The 16,131-nt window shown below is 52.7% G+C and overlaps 1 protein-coding gene across 3 annotated transcripts in view; it reads left to right on the top strand.

Annotated features, from left to right (window-relative positions):
* The window catches only part of LRSAM1 (leucine rich repeat and sterile alpha motif containing 1), a 29,757-nt gene extending 15,850 nt beyond the window's left edge, over window positions 1-13,907 (top strand). For 2 of the 3 annotated variants that reach the window (XM_035341590.1, XM_035341592.1), the window contains 14 exons: window positions 261-383; window positions 894-1,033; window positions 1,903-1,947; window positions 3,008-3,078; window positions 3,855-3,954; window positions 5,457-5,544; window positions 6,273-6,347; window positions 7,868-7,948; window positions 10,210-10,305; window positions 10,889-10,987; window positions 11,555-11,686; window positions 12,042-12,123; window positions 12,401-12,546; window positions 12,863-13,907. In XM_035341590.1, coding sequence (XP_035197481.1) covers window positions 261-383; window positions 894-1,033; window positions 1,903-1,947; window positions 3,008-3,078; window positions 3,855-3,954; window positions 5,457-5,544; window positions 6,273-6,347; window positions 7,868-7,948; window positions 10,210-10,305; window positions 10,889-10,987; window positions 11,555-11,686; window positions 12,042-12,123; window positions 12,401-12,546; window positions 12,863-12,988 — 1,404 coding nt within the window. In that variant the 3' untranslated portion in view covers window positions 12,989-13,907. The remainder of the gene's footprint in view (window positions 1-260; window positions 384-893; window positions 1,034-1,902; window positions 1,948-3,007; window positions 3,079-3,854; window positions 3,955-5,456; window positions 5,545-6,272; window positions 6,348-7,867; window positions 7,949-10,209; window positions 10,306-10,888; window positions 10,988-11,554; window positions 11,687-12,041; window positions 12,124-12,400; window positions 12,547-12,862) is intronic. The other variant, XM_035341591.1, reaches the window with a different exon arrangement.
* The last annotated feature ends 2,224 nt before the right edge of the window (window positions 13,908-16,131 follow it).

The following is a 16,131-nucleotide window of genomic DNA, read 5'->3' as shown; positions in this document are numbered from 1 at the left end:
ACTATCAGATGAGTTGTGGGGAGTTTGGAGGCTGTCATAAAAACAACAGTAATCTCTGCTTCACAGTTTGTGGGTTCCTGAGGACAGAATATTTCTATCACCTGCTCAAGCCTCCTGTTTTGCCATTTGTCTTTCTGTCTTGTAGTTGAGAGGATTACTGTGCATTGTTTTACATTGCCAGAATTTGTTCTTGTTTGAGAAGGAGCAGAGCCAGCAGTCTTCTGGTTTCTGGCATTCATCTTTTTTCTTACTCTTCTCAGGAAAAAAAAATGCAGGAGAAGCTTGAATTTGAGCGGCGCCTGAACATGGGGCAAAGAGAACATGCTCTGCTTGTTCAGCAGATCAACAGTCAGAAGGATGAGATACTGCAGACAGTGAGAGAGGTAGGTCTCTTCGGGGCAGGCACTCTGGCCCTGCCACTTGTTGATGCAGGGCTGTGCTTGTTGCCATAGACAGACTCAAAGTGGAGTGGTGTTCCAAGTGTCCAAGCATGCAGAAACTTACCCTCTAGAGACAGCAGCTAATTCACTGCCTTCAGTGTTTTGCTTCCACTTTCTCTCTCGGGTTATTAGGGACACTCTTACAGTTACTTGACAGGTGGGAGCAGTGATGTTTGGCTGTACAGATGGAGTACTTCTGTTTTTCATCTTTCCCATCTATAGTTTTTGGCTTCACAGGTTCTCTGCATCTCCTTGAATGCACCTTGAAATGATTCCTCATTTCATTTGGGTTTAGGCTGTCCCAGCTGATGAGAGTTCTCCTTTTCATGAGATCTCTCAGGATCTGCCTGGGTCCCTGCAACCAAATTGTCCATTATCTGGCTTTGTACAAGACACTGCCTTTCCTAAACTGACCACATTCTCCTTTGCATTTTTTTTTCTGCTTTGGCCTAGGATCAGATGAGGCTGGAGAAGGGTCTGACAAAGCACCAGCGCCATTTGGAGGAGGAGCGCCTGAAACTGCTGCAGCAGTTGAAACAAGCAGAGCAAGGCATTGCCAGCCGTATCCAGAAGCTGATAGAGGACAATCAGAGGTAAGGAAGCCCCAGGGTGTCCTGCAGTGAACCCTGTCCCTTGGGGGCTCATGTTATTTTGTCCCACTCAGAGCTGTTCATTCCAACCTTTCTGAGTTTTAACAGAACTGATTGGTCCTGGTACTCAGGGGATCAGTGAAGTGTTGAGGGAAAATCCCTGACAGGGGATGTGTGCTGCCTCTGCATTCATCATCCAGCCTGCAGCCTTTGGACAGACCTTCCCAAAGGGCCTGCAGGCTTGGCTACAGAGCCAGGCTGTCCCTGCGAGCCTGTGTTGGACCGACAAGCCCAGTGAAGTTGTATAGGCCTCTCTGATGTCCTTGCTGTGGATACAGTTACGTTTCTTTCCCTTCTCAGATGGATTAGCTACATTGGTTTTGGCTGTTTGCACTGAGGTCTGTGCTCAGAGTTTTGCAAATAAAAATACCAGGATCAATATTTGTAGATGGTGTGTTGTTGAACCGACAAAATCCCATTTTAAAAAAGTGGAATTTGGCACCTCAAAAAAATGTGTCGCACATATCAGACCAAGTGGGTGGCATCCCTGCCCATGGCAGGGGGGTTGTACCTTGGTGATCTTTAAGGTTCCTTCCAACCTGAGCTGTTCTATGCTTCTATGCTATCCGTGCTGCTGAATTTTTGCAGTGCTGTGGAAAAAATCCTCCTGGAATGTGCATATTTAAACACTGGTTCTTAGGTACCACTGACCTAGATATGCTGAATCTCCTGTTGTGCGAGTGCTGACGCAAGGTTACCAGCCTGCTTAAGGCTGCTCTTCTGTGCAGGAGAAGCAAAGTTGTTCTCTGCCCCCTGGGGGAACAAGGTGTGCTGCTCAGCCAGATGGAAATCTTTTGTTTTATCTTTTTTAGGCAAAAACAAAGTTCAGACATTCTGAAATCATTGGAGAATGAGAGGTAAGTATCTCAAAATAAAATTTTCTAGAAAAGGGATGAGGAGCTAGGAAGAGGGTTGAGATTTAATTGCAGAGCCAGCAGTATGAATTCACTTTAAGTTAGGGGAAGTTCATTTCAGACCTGCTGTCTGAAAGGTTTCCTGCTGCTTTGGCTGAAGCAGCTGGTTCTGATCGCTGTTGGAGGCAAGATACTGGACTACATGTGCCTGGGTTTACCCAGTCTGGCAAACCCCATGGGATGGTGATTGCACCTTCTTTTCATCTCAGGTCCTAGCTAAGCAGTTTGGGAACAAACCCCTATATTCCACTATCACGGACCAACAGAAATCTTGGATCTGTTGGAAAGCAAAGCATCTACAAAGGTGGTCCACCGATGTGTACAGGCTGGGAGGAATACACCAAAGCCAATGCTCCCATTCAGCCAACACCTTGAGCTAGCTTTGCCTCCAATACTGGTTTTCCCCAGCTCTCCCCTGCCTATATGTTGTCCCCTCCCTTCAGCCAAGTGTTTGTGCTGTGACACAGTGAACTCACCTGGCTGAAAAAGAATCTCATTGTAAGGCAGATAGTTTTTCAGTCAGACCAGTTCCTCATCTGTTAAGTGGTGCTGTGTATAATTGTGCTGGAATAAGAATGAGGAGGTGGGGATGGAGGCCAGGCTCCTGCTTTCAGTGTCATTACTCACATAAGTCAGCTTTGAAGTGACTGTCAAGCCTCAAGGGAAAAGAAAACCAAACAAGGGGCTGGCACTGTGCTTGGTGACGGTGTGTGCACGTTGCACTGATGTTCTTTTTCTCTGTGCTGACTTTCCAGACCCTTGCTAGGTCTTCTGGGATCAGCTTTCCAGTATATATTTCCAGCAATTGTTCCCATGGTTTTAAGCAAAACTTATTATTTCTCCCATAGACTTGGAGGACCTTTACCAAGAACACTTTGGGGCTCTGATGGGCCTGTGGCTTTCCTGCACAGGTTGCCTTTGGGCTCTGAGCCGGGTGGGCAGAGGAGGAGTGAGATAGTGCTTGTTTGAAGGAGTGGCTGAATTGCTCTTATTTACTTGCTAGAATAAGGATGGAGCAGCTGATGGCAATAACACAGGAGGAGACAGAGCAGCTGCGCAGAAGGGAAGTGGCCTGTAAGTGTGGCTGACTCTTTGGGGCGGTAAGGTACTTGAAAGACCCAGGTCCTTTGGAGGTGCACTGTGTAGGTGATAACCACGTGGGAGATGCTCTGTGACACACACGTCCTGGCATGTTGCTTGGTGCAGCAGGGCAGAGTGGCAGGGGGCAGCACGTTTACCGTAGCTGATCCAGTGCTTCCACCTGCAGCTCACTGCTGGGTGTCTGAGATGTGAGCTATGCTCCTGGCGTAGCCAGAGCGTGTTGCACGAGCAGTCTGAGGCTGAATGTAAGCCATCCTGCGTGCACGCAAAGTGTTTCGTATGTTAGAGGTACCAAACAGATGTTAACTGCTCAGGTTCGTGAGGCAGGAGGTTTACCAGGAGGTAAGGAACAAGGGAACCATTTCTGCTCCTTATGAACAGGAACAGATCTGTTGGGGTTACAAGGGAAATGGTGCGTGTGGTGTCACCCCAAGGGACGGCTTGTTCGCAGTGGGACAGGCAGGGTTGCAGCCCATCTGAGGGTCAGTGGCAGTGACTTGGCTCCTCCGAGCACTGAAGAGATGCAAGCACAGGCAGAGTGGAGTTCACTCATCTAATTTCCCAGTAAATAGCTACGATTCTTGTAGCTGAATGAATCTGCTTGTAAGTGAATGAAGTGGAAGAAACTAGGAGAGGTTAAAATGAGAGAGGTCACTGTTAATTGCAGGTTATTGTAGCAGCAGTGGCAGATTAGTGTCTGTTCTAGACACCAGCTCCTGTTTCAGACTGACAGCACTTCTGTCTCCCAGCTGCCATGCAACAAATGCTGGCCGAGAGCTACAAGAACAAGCTCATCCAAATGACCTACGAGTCTCGTCGGCAAAACCTTGTCAGCCAGGCCTGTTCCAGGTACAGTGGCAGACCTCTGGGGTGGGAGGTAATGTTGTAAAGTCCCTTTCTTGCCAACAGACCCTGGTGTAATTCCCATATAAACAGCCAGGGATTCCTGCAGCTGCTGGAATGCAGCAGGACAGCTGTACATGAGCAGGTGACAGTACAGTTTTAAGACACTGTCAAACTTGATTGAACGAACCACTTTTTAACCACAAGAAAATCCCTGTTAATCATACTTTGAATTAACTATCACATTTTTTCACTGTTTATTTTACCTTATACGTTCTGCTAAATATCGAAGTCTTTTTCCTGTTTTGTTAGCCAGGTCAGTGTCAAACTGTGGTACAGAAATCCTTTTGTCACTTCCCAGGATTGTCTACAGGATAATGTTTCTGTTTTCATTGCATTTAATAACTTCTCATGGAGAAGATAAGAATTATGGTGTAGGACTTCTGTTAGCAGCAGCCAGAGCCTTTCATTTGTTGCACTTAGTGTGGCATTTTGATAGTTCTCCTGGACAAATTATGGAGAAAATTGGGATTGTCTTTTCTTCAGATCCAAGTCCAGTTCCCCTGAGACAAGAGAGCTGAGATTTTTCATGTTCAGTTACACAGAGTCACCTTCTGTTTCTTAAAAGCTAGACTCTGTTCTAAATTGTGGTGTTCCTTGCAGGGTCTTTGGGGAAGTTAAACAAATCAAGAATTTTTAGGGAAAAAAAATTGAACTAGTGGAGTTTATCACCCACAAAGCTATGAGACCTTGGTCCACTGACACATGAAAGTTGAGACATGTCACTTCAGGAAATCACTGTATAAATGCCCTGATTTCCATTCCCATCAGCAGTGAAATGGCAGGTGGAACTGAGCAGTGTTACAACAGGATACCTACAAAATTCACGCTTTGCAGTATGTGGAAAAGGCACAGAATATTAAAAAGTCCTCTTGACTTTAAGCATTACTTGGAGGCTGTTTGTATATGTGTGGAACACTTTTCATTGCTACAGGTGCAGAGAACATTCTGGCTCTTTTTGTTTGCAAGAATGTGAGAAATTTTCATCTGGCAGTTTCTGGCAAGCACTGAACAGAAATAACCTCATGCACCTGTGCCCTGCCCAGCAGAGGGCAGTGGGCAGGCACAGTCCTGCATGCGGGTGCAGGAATACACGGCCACATTGTCTGGGTCTCCTTCATCAGCACACCCTGTACAGTGCAGAATGCTGATGTGCAAATTCACCATCTGAGAGCTTGCTGGGGCAGCTACAGCCCCTGTTTGCACTTCGAGCTGTGCATATGCAGGCAGGGGTGCTTCTGCTCTGGCTTAGGCTGTCGTGCAGGTTTGCTTTGGTTGTAGAGAAGGTTTTATATCAGAGCATTCAGCTATGCCATGTCATGGCTGTTCACCCTTGTTCAGTAACAAATTTCTCCATTTCTAGATTCTCTGTTGCCCACTTTTCCTTTTGTTTGTATCAAGAGTCTCAGACCCAGCAGTAAGTCCATGACAAATACATCTTCTTGCAGCCTGGCTGAGATGGATCAGAAGTTCCAGCAAATCCTGGCGTGGCAACAGCTGGATCAGAACAAGGCTGTTAGTCAGATCTTGCAGCAGGTAGGCAAGAGAGCAAATTGCTTGCAGGGGGGCTCGAAGGAAAGCAACTGCACGCAAAAGCAGGGTTGAGTGGCAGGCATAGGAGCAATGGTGGCAGGACTGGGCTGCTTGCAAAAGATGTCTTATAGGACAGACACTATTTGCTAAACTTTGAGACTGTCTGGTATTCTAACAAACTGCCTTTGGTTGAGAGAAAAATGTATTTATTCTTTAACCAGACAGCAACTTTTCATAAAGGACAGCAGCACAGGTCATGGGAAGTTAAGCTGGTCTGATGATTAATGCAGAGGATTTTGATACAGAAGTCCTGTCTTTATGGCAGATTTCTTGTGTGACTTTGGACAAGCTGCCTATGCCTGTTGAGGCATTTGCTGCTTTTGAATACTTCCTTTTGAACATAAGACCTCTTCAGAAGAGCTGGGAGGCCATGGCCTATTACACAGACCTAGCAGCCTGGCTGCTGAGTGCTGCTGAAAATGAGAGGTGAGGTTCATGTGCAGCATTCAGCTTGTGTGTTTGAAGAACATGACTATGACTTCTTTGTCCAGCTGTAAGGAGGGTTTTACCTCTGGGACTGTGAGGTCTGTCATGGTGTAATCTGGACACTGTTAACACAGAGTGAGCGCTATTTAGATGTACATGAGCCACTGCATGGTAGCAGAGTTTCTTAGCACATCTGCAGCTGAATGAACAACCCTCACTAAGCCAGGATGTTGTCTGTCCTTTAGAGTGAGATGCAGAAAGCTGCCTTTGAAGCTCTCCAACTGAAGAAGGATCTTATGCATAGACAGATCAGGAACCAGGTGAGTCGGCAACAGAAGGAAGAAAAAACAGCTACTCAGCTCATACCATCATTTGATGAGATCCTTCTGAGGAAGATCAAAGTGCTGTGAGCACAGAGCAGGGTCTGAAGGAAATGAGTTCTTGTATTTCTAAGAGCTCTGTAACAAAGCATTGGGCAGTGCTGGATAAACTACAGTCTCCCACTTCCATAGGAGGTAGTAAAAAGGCAGATTTTACAGCTGGGGAGGTAGTGGAATTGCCACTGCTTCAATCATCTCAGCACTAATGTGGATGAAATGCTGGAGAGTGGTCACTAGAGGACAGACCTGCCTTGGCTCTGTAGGGTTGGTCTGCAATTGCAATTACAATTTCCTTCAGGTTTCCTTAGCCTTAGCAGGGCTGCTGTCTCCACGTGAGTCCACTGCATCTCCATCCAGCACATCGGAACTGCACCTTCAGCCATAAGTTCACCTTTTCTTTCCCATTCTCAGCCTGCCTTTCTGAGCTCCATTCTGCAGAAGGTGAAATGCAATAGTCAGGGGGAAGAGCAAGAGCTGGTGGGGAAAGTAGCAGTGGTTGATGCATGGAGATGGGCAGCTGGTTTCTGACACAGTGCTCCAGAGTCTTCCCTCTCTTGATCTGACACTAGAAGAGTCTCAGGTCTGGAGTTGGTAGATAAGCTTAAGAGCTTTGGTATATTTAGTCACTCAGTGACTGATCTTTGCATTGTGCTAGAAGCTTGTGGACTGTGCACAGATGATCCAGGAGATGATTCTAACACCTCTCCATGCCTTGAGTTCCATAAGAGCCCAGCAGTTTACTTGCAGATGCTTTGGAAACAAAGGGCATTTGTGCCGTGATACCACAGGGCAGGCCTTTTGCTCTTAAAACACATCCCATCCCACCAACATCCTGCACAGCCAGGGAAAGGGCAGGGGCCTTGGGTGCCGCCTGCTGCAGAGCCCCAGTGTCAGCAGGAATGAATTCTGTGCTAGGTGGTGCCCATGAAGCAGCATGGCCTGGGTAGAGCAGATACCCTGGCAGCTAGGTGAGCTGGGCTCTCTTCTTGGCTTTGCTGTGGGGTCTGGGGCAACGCACTTCACCTCTCTGTGTCTCAGTTGCCCTGACTGAAAGAGCATATATCATGACGGGATTTGCTGGCGCATCTAAAAACCAGGACCCTACCCCCAATCCATCTGCAGTTTGATCAGTGGTGCTGTGAGGGTTTTGATAACCAGTTGCTGCTTTCCAGAGTGGCTGCAAGGTTTGGCTGAACAAGCCGGTTGCAGTGTGCTTCTAGACTTGAACAGAAGGTGTTTAGAGCGGAAAGGCAATTAGAGAGTGGGGGACATAGCTCTTCAGGCACGGGATGAAGAGCAGCCCTAGAGCATGTGACATGGAAGGGGACTAGCAGGTTTCCCAAACTTCTGGGCAGCTCTGCAGCATTGTCCTTCCAAGGGCAGTAGTTAGACCTCATCTTGAAAGGGCATAAATTAAAGTCATTTCAAATGTCAGTAAAAATGTTTCATCTTCTGTTTAGATTAAATTAATAGAAACAGAGTTATTGCAGTTGACACAGCTGGAGTTAAAGAGGCAAGAACTGGACACAGAGACGCTGCAGGTATGTAGGGCCCTGGGGCTGCCCCACCACCCTCTCTCTGCTCTGGGATCGCAAAAGCTCTACTTGCTTCTCTTGCTCCTTGCAGTTTCCAGATGGTTTTATGCTTAGTCAGGTGGGCACTTACCCACAGGACACCAAAAATCTGTCTTTGTCTTGGTAACGTGGAAACATTGCTGCTGCTCTTAAACATCTTGGCAAATTTTCAGGGAAGAGACAAACAGCCTGCCCTGGTACAAGCTTCTAGGTTTGCTGGGTGGGGAAGGATTTTGTGATCCAGTTGTTGGCTGTCCCAGAAACACATGCCTGCTGAGCATCCCATGTCTTCTCACATAGCTGTGTTGTGCTTTGGTTTTAAATACCCACCGATAATGGCTGTCAGCTCTTCCCCTTCATTTCTAAGCCATGCCTCTCAGGCTGTTCCACCTCACCGTCCCACCGTTCTGACTTCCTCACCAGTCACACATGGAGAAATCTCAAGTTTGGCTTAAGCAGCTTGGCTTTAAATTTTGTTACTATGCCTTTGCATCAGTTTTTGTGTTGTGTGGACTTTTTGCCAGGTTAGGTTACCTTTTCAGTCAGCCCAAGAAAATGAAGATCTGTCCTAGTACCCATCTGCATGTTGGTGGGAGGGCAGCGGAGTACGTTTGCAGCTTCAGATACCAGGAAATGAGGGATGGGACAGCTTCATCTGTCTGCATCCCCTTTGCCATTTGGCAGTCTACAGCCCAAAAGCTCCTGCTGTGATTGAACCCTTATTGCTCAGGCAGTGCCCACAATGTGCTTCGGCAGAAGCATTTCTGCAGGCACGATCGATACTGCTGTGCAGCAGACTGTTGCTCCTCTAATGTACAAGTGCTTTAGTAATGGGCTTGATAAATCATTGGAAAGCAGGAAGAACAAGAAAAAACCTGAGAGAGGAAGGTGTTTGCACTGTTCTCTTGCAAGGTCAGTTGGGGAGAGAGCAATCCTGATGGGTTGTCCGCAGCATGGGTAGGTGGGAGAGTTATTCTCAAGATTAGCTGAACCTGCCTGGGTTTTTCTTCTGGAGCAGCTCCCACTTGTCATTAGCCAGCTCCAGGGAAGAGCAGTTCGCTTCCTCCTCCTCCTGAGAAGTGAACTGCAGCGCTCAGCACGTGTCCAGATTCCTGGGGAGGCTGAGCAACTGCACCCGTCTCTGAAGGCGAAGCCCTGAAATAGGGCAGTGCTCTGTGCTGCTGTACATCTTACTGCTTTTGGAGCTAAACTACCACTTTGGGGTAAAAAAACTTGCTGCCTCAAGAGCCGAGCTCTGGTGGGTTTCCACCAGTGCAGGTGAACTGGGCAGCTGCTGCTCCTGGCTGGGAGAGGTGAGCATGTGGCGAGCGGTGCTACCTGCTGCTGCTGCTGCTCCTGCTCCCACCTCTGCAGAGGTCCCCATTCAGCAGAGAGAGGTCCCCACTACCAGGGCAAAGCATCTCTGATCAGCTAACGGTGGCTTTTCCCCATGAGAGGCAGGAGTCCGTGTCTCCTACTTAAACAAGAGAGCCAGACCCCTGTGTGGGGTATGGATAGGAATCTTGTTTCAGTTGCCGATCAGCAAAGGTTTCCCCAGACCGCTCTTTGGGAGGTCAGCCTTCTTACCAGCAACCTCGTCCCTTTGCCCGCGGACTTCTGAAGTCCTTGTGGCTGACGCCTATTGGCCTCTGCTCAGTCAGTTATCTTCGCAGCAGGTATGAGTTTACTTGGACTGAACCGTGCAGAGATGCCCCATGGCCGTGAGGGTTTGTCTGAGGCTCCTGAGACAATTCCCCTCTCCTCAGGTCTCAGTAGCGTGGCAGCAGTAATGGCTTACCCTTCCCTGGCACACGGAGAGGTTGCAGGCTTGCCTGTCCTGCTTACCTGCAGGCTCAGGTGGTTTTTCTCAATTGAGGAGGGAAATCCTGACCACTTCTGACACCACTGAATGAACTTTTAATGGAGTGATGAACTTTCAGTGATGTGCTGCAGGCCAGCATGGTCCGGGGCTTCCCAGGGTGTGCTGAGGGTTGGCACTGCTGGCTGGTGGTCAGTGCAGGACCAGAAGAAATGGGTGTGCCACGCCAACCCCCAGGAGAGGGTTGAGGCCATCTGCTCAGCTATGCCGAGGGCCCACAGAGTGCAGGGCTTCAACATTTGCTGTCACTGTTCTGGGCATGGTGAGTGCTTTGCTGGCAGTCAGGGCTGGGAGGTTGCTCGCAGTGTTGTGGTCTGGAGGTGTGGATGCCAGAGTCCTTCTGTTGCAGGGGGTGATCATGGAGCAACGGCAAGCACTTGGTTACCTGCTGCAGCAGCTGCTCAAAGAAAAGAAGCAAAGGGAAGAAGAGTTGCAACAAATACTGGTAACGAAGGCCCCTAGTTATGTGCTGTAGGCAAGGAAGCACATGGGCTGGCTGCAGGGAGAGAATTTGTGGGTCAGCATGGGGATAAACAAGAACAGGGAAGGGCTCCGAGGGGTCATGTTCAGATCCAGAGACCTCTTTTACTTCACAAAGTGATGATGGGGCACAGCTCTTGGGGCACAGTTAGCCCCAGTCCGTGGTGCAGCATGAGGCACTGCCATCAGAAATCTACCCCATCTGGAAAGGAAATCATGGGGGAGGATGAGCACAGTCCCACAAGGTGTCTGCATGGGGCCTTGTCATTCTGAGGACCTGCAGACTCTCCTGAGCTTCAGGAGACCAGGGCAAAGTTCTGCATCCCTCTTTGGATGTGGGATGTGAGGATCAAAATGGGACCAGCCTGCAGAAGGCCCATCTTACCCTACTGGTACCCATCTCACCTTACTGGTGCCCCCAGCAATGCTCTGAACCAGCTTTGCACAGCCCAGGCTGCTGCTTTCCCCCCACACATACAGGTCAGGCTGTTCTAAATACCACTTGGATTGTTATCTGGGGCTGTTGAATGAACAAGTTTGTTTTTCAGCTGGAAATGGAGGCAAAGAGTGAGACCAAACAGGAGAACTACTGGCTGATCCAGTACCAGCGCCTGCTGAACCAGAAGCCACTCTCCCTGAAACTCCAGGTTGCTTCTGCATTTAATACTGCCCCTGTAGCTCTGCACACCTACCATGGTGCTCTGCTCATAAGGGAGCAGAGCAAGTAAAGTTCTGTATCAGCTAAACCCCCAAACAGCTCCACTGGGCTCCCCGGACTCACGTGCAAATCCATCTAAGTGCAGCAGCTCCTCCTGGTTTCTGGTACTGAGCTGGGGACCTGGTGCTGTGAAAATAGCGGCGGGATGGCCCCAAAGAGACTGATCTGAGCCCTGCCCATTGTGCAGGTCAGCTGGAGTTGGCAAAGCGGCTGCTGCTGCAGACATCAGCTGGTGAAATGGTTGCTTCATTCTTCCTAAAAGACGGTGTTTTGAGATGTGCTCATAAAACATCTGGGGCAAGAGCTCCTCCAGCTGTTGGGTTTTTGAGCTTTAGAATCTCTGGGGAAGCAAAATGCTGTGAGCGGGGACTTGTTCCTGAGAGCAGGAACGTGCACGGTGCCTGTCCTTGCTGGCAGCTTCGCGTGGGGACAGGCAGCAGTGTCCCCATGCCTTTTCTCCAGAGCGAAGTCTGGGAGCTTGCCTTGTGTTTTGCAGGAGGAGGGCTTGGAGAAGCAGCTGGTGAACCTTTTACTTGAGCTGTCAGCTGAACAGTACGTGCCTGTCTTTGCACACCACCGAATATCTTTGCAAGTGCTCAGCACCATGACTGCCAGTGACCTGGAAAAGGTACGAGACAGCAGATACACGGCACAGGGCGACACTGACTCTGCACTGGGACAGATCCTGCCTTTACTCCGAGCGTGGCTGTGCTCATGGCTGTGCCCACAGCAGGTCCTGCAGGAGGGAGTGTGAGCACTCCTTGGGTGTCACATCCATGGAGGGAGAGGTGCCAGAGCTGCCCTGTGCCCTGTCCAAGTAGGTGAAAGCTCTCCCAGAGCACTGGCAGGGTGAGCTGTAACTTAGCTCTGTCTTTCAGTATACGTCCCTCAGAGTTTGCAGCTGCCCCTTGGGGATGTCTCCTTTCTCAGCCCCCTCTGTACTTTCCCCTCCAAGGTCTAACAGCCCTCCCCTTGCCCTGCAGATGGGTGTTACAGAGACTGGCCTGCAGCGTGCCATCCTCAGGCGAGCTCAGGAGATCCTGGCTGTGGCAAAGACGATCCCAGGTAACTCAGGTTCTTTTCTGCCTGGTCCTTTGGCGTGTTGTGTGGTGCCTGCTGAACTGGGAGATTGCAGGGCCAGGTGCTTGCTGTGGGGAGCAGAGCCCTGCGAGGCCTGTGTGTGAGCGGGAGAGGCAGGGAGCGCTGCACCACCAAGCCAATCCCTGCGGCTCTCGTACTCAGAGCCCTGAGCGCCCATCAGCTTGCAGCTGCCCCCAAGAGTGCGCAGTGGGTGGGAGGTGGAAGCTGTTCAGGTGCTCAGACCTGCTGCTGGTGCTTGCAGAGCTGCTGAAGATGGTGGATGCCGAGGTGCCTGCAGCCCCAGAGCCCAGCGCCCCCGAGGAGGAGGCTCCAAGCACCGTGACCCCGACTGCTCCCCCACTGCGGTGGGATGAGAAGTCTGAGTGCGTTGTCTGCATGGAGCAGGAGGTGAGACCCCGGCACACGCATGGTGCCAGAGCAGGGGTAGAGCGGGGGCCGGCCCAGATGGGGCACTTGGTGGAGTTCTTCCCTTCATGTCACCAGGGCTTTCCTTGCACAGCATGGGTGCTTGTGCACCAACAGCACTGGGCTGTGCCCAGGGACGGAGAGCAGGGTGCTGGCTCCCATCCTGTAACACCTGTGGGTGATGCCCAGCTCCTCCAGGACCATTTCCTCCTGTGCTTTGCTGGAGCGCGGTGATGCTGGGATGAGTGTTATGGGGCAGCAGCACTCTCTGTGTCCTCTCTGCTCTCTGTTCCCACAGGCCCAGACAGTTTTCCTACCATGTGGCCACGTTTGCTGCTGCCAGACCTGCTGCGAGCAGCTACGTGCTTGCCCCCTGTGCCGCAAGGACATCACACAGCACGTCCGCATCTTCTACAGCCGCTAGGCAGGACGGAGTAAGGCAAGGCTGCCCCGCACCACCTTCATCACCCCTTCTCAGGGCTATGCTCCTCTGTATCAGTATTAAATACACTCGCACAGCATGGCCAGCACTGCCCTTTCCCTGCACGCAGCTCTGGGCTGGCTGCTGGCTGCACCCAGGGCCTCAGCTGCTCTCCACATTCCCTGATGGTTCATCACTGGGTGATGAAACTGGGCAAAGCGGTGCCCCCTCCTCTCTGGCTAATACATTTGCCTTCAGAAATGCCTCTTGCTTGGCAGGGATGCAATTAGTGGTGTCTCTGAAGCCCCTGGGACTCTGCACTCCCCTGCTGCGGCCGCGGCACTGCTGTGCTCCTGCGTCAAGCACTGTGGCCCGAAGGCGGGTGAATTCTTCTGCAGGAGGACTCAGCCAGGGGTCTGCAGTGCACTGGGATGCTAACAGTACCTTGCACCTATGCCATTGCCAAAGGCCTGGGGCTTCTGCACGGGCAACCTGTGGGCGTGTGTCTGGTGGGCTGCAGCCACGTGCAGCGGGTGATGGGGCAGGGTGAGGCGCTCCCCGACCCTGAAGTCATGCTCCCATGGGAGGGGAGTCTGCAGCAGCCCCAGAACCAGGACTCGAGGGACCCACTCTAGCTAGAGGAGCCCAGTGGGATTCCCTGTTGAAAATGCACTGTGAGCAGGAAGCGTTCCTGCCACCTGAGAGCCAGCACGAGTCCGGGTGGGCTGGGGCTGGGCCTGGCAGAGCTCTGCCTCGTGTCCGTGTGTTGGTGTTTGGATAGTTCGCCATTGTCATTAATAAGTAACAGTCCCAGTAAGTCTCTTGTCTCTTGACCTTGAGGTATAAAAATGCAGAGATAAGCCTGGTCCCACTGCAGCCCTTCCCCCAGGAGAAGCTATTAAAAGGCAGCTGGTTTCTGCTGGTTGTGGGCTCCCTTTTTCCTGTCACATGCCTGGCTGTCCCAGTGACACCTCCTCCTGTCCCATGTCAAAACGGGGAAGAATTTGAGGATTTTGGTGCAGCTCTGATGACTTCCAGGCAGCTGGAGACCTCGGACACCTCTGCAGGGATCACGTTGTGCTTGCTGTGCTGTGGCAGACTGTCCATGTGCAGCACCCATGGCACGCGTGCGGCCTGGCAGAGGGCCTGGGCGGCCACAGCCACGTGTGCCAGGAGAGCCCAGCAGGGGCAGAGCTGCTGGGGCCGCGTGGCCCTCACTGTCTGGGCACAGCCGTGTCCTTGCTGCAGCCTCTGTGCTCCTGGTGAGCCGCGGAGCTGGCATGTCCCTTCTAGGGGGAGCTTGCCCCGCTTTGGGCTTTTTGTAGCTATGGCATTTGGGGCAGAGGGATGGATGCAGGTGCTCAGTGCGTCCCAGGAGGAGTCAGGTGCCAGCCCACCTGGATGAGGCCCAGCGAGGCAGGAGGAAGGCTGGCAGGTCCTGACTGTCCTCTCCAGCAGGCACAGCCCTGCAAGGAGCCTCCCTCCTGCCCCGGTCCCCCAGGGCGACCTGGACCACACCAGGTCCCCGTGTCTGGGGGGAGAGGGATGAGAGACCCAGTGCTGCATCCTGGCAGGGAGGGGGGACAGCAGCGATGCTGCATCCCCACCATCCAGCTGGTCTCGCAGAGGTGGGCTCCCGTGTCCCCAGGGCAGCGGTAATCAGTGACAAGCTCTGGGGCAAGGTTCGCTGCCTGCCCATAAACAACCTGTGCTGGACGTGCCCGGGAAGCTGGGGGCAGGAGGCGCCGCCTGCCCTCACGCCCCAATGCAGGATGCTGGGGCACCGTGGGGCTCAGCTGCCCTCCTCTGCCTGCCTGTGCTGCGGCCGCCTGGCCAAGCCCCTGCTGGTGCCACCAGCTTTGGCCACAGACCCCAGAAAACCACCTGGGTTCTGCTGGGCTGAGGCTGGGGCACGCTGCAGCTGGAGGCAGTGGGCTTGGGCAGTGCCGGAGCTCGTAACAAGCTGGGTTCAGTCCCTTCCCCAGAACCAGCCCAGCCCTCCCCATGTCCGGCACCTGAGGCAGCGCAGGGCTGGGCTCCGCTGGCCTTTCTGGCTTTTGCTTGCTGTGGGTCTTCCTCAGTGACTTCCAAGACCCCCCCCAGTCTGTGGTGGAGCCACTTGACCTGCAGCACTGGCAGTGCCAAGCTGCCCTTCGTCCCCAGGGCCACCACAGCCCCACGCGGTGCAGCGCCGACCCCACTCAGCTGCGTGCGGGGACACCCCGATGGCCGGAGCAGCCCCCGGCAAACGTGAGCGACGTGCCCCAGGTCAGGCACGAAATGAGGCTGAGCACAAACAGCTCCGGGTGGGGTGCACAGGGGCTGCTTCCTCCTGGTGAGCTCGGCCTAAACCAAAATGATAATAATAAAAAGACCAACACATTGTGTTTAGGAAATAATTACAGCATTGTGGCTCTGTGAAGGAAAAGGAATTTAAAAAAGCATTCTGTCTCGTGAGTCAAAGGGCCCTGGACAGAGCATGCAGCCACCCCAAGCGCTGTGTGGCCATGCATGAGGGTTGATAACCCACCCACTGCGCACACCTGGTGGGGACTTCAGGGTCCAGCCCTGCTTTTGGGATCACTGGAGCATTTGGAGCTGCTGGGGCAGCCCCAGGCCCCACACATTCCCTTCCCCGGGGCGGCTGCTGGAGGAGGAGCGCGCCGCTCCAGTGCCGCCAGGCACCCCGGGGCCAGGCTGAAGTTCAGCCACGCTCAGCCCCCACCTCGTGGGGCACGGCCATCGCCCGCCTCCAGCCTTCAAAAGCAGGTGTGGCCGCCTCGCGCTGCCTGGGAGCACCATGGCCGCGGGGACGGAGGCCAGCGGGGAGTGCGGGATCTGCTATGAGGCGTACCGGGGGGCCGGGGGGGCCCGGGCACCCCAGCTGCTGCCCTGCCGCCATTCCCTCTGCCAGAGCTGCCTGCGCAAGCTGGTGTGCCGCGCCGCCGCCGTCGCCTTCGTCAGCTGCCCCTTCTGCAGGATGGTGACGCTGGTGCCAGAGCTGGCCCTGGGTGGCTATGGATCGACACCAGCCCTGGGGACCCCATGTGGCGCCCAGCTGCCGCCCAGGGAGGAGGAAGAGGAGGAAGGCAGCAGTGCCCCCCCAGGTGCCCACCGGGCCCCGGGGCGCTCAGTGGCCGTGGAGG

This window comes from Oxyura jamaicensis, chromosome 17, assembly GCF_011077185.1.
Source record: "Oxyura jamaicensis isolate SHBP4307 breed ruddy duck chromosome 17, BPBGC_Ojam_1.0, whole genome shotgun sequence".
NCBI lineage: Eukaryota > Metazoa > Chordata > Aves > Anseriformes > Anatidae > Oxyura > Oxyura jamaicensis.
Note: the sequence above shows the minus strand (reverse complement) of the source record. Positions and strands in the feature narration are given on the sequence as shown.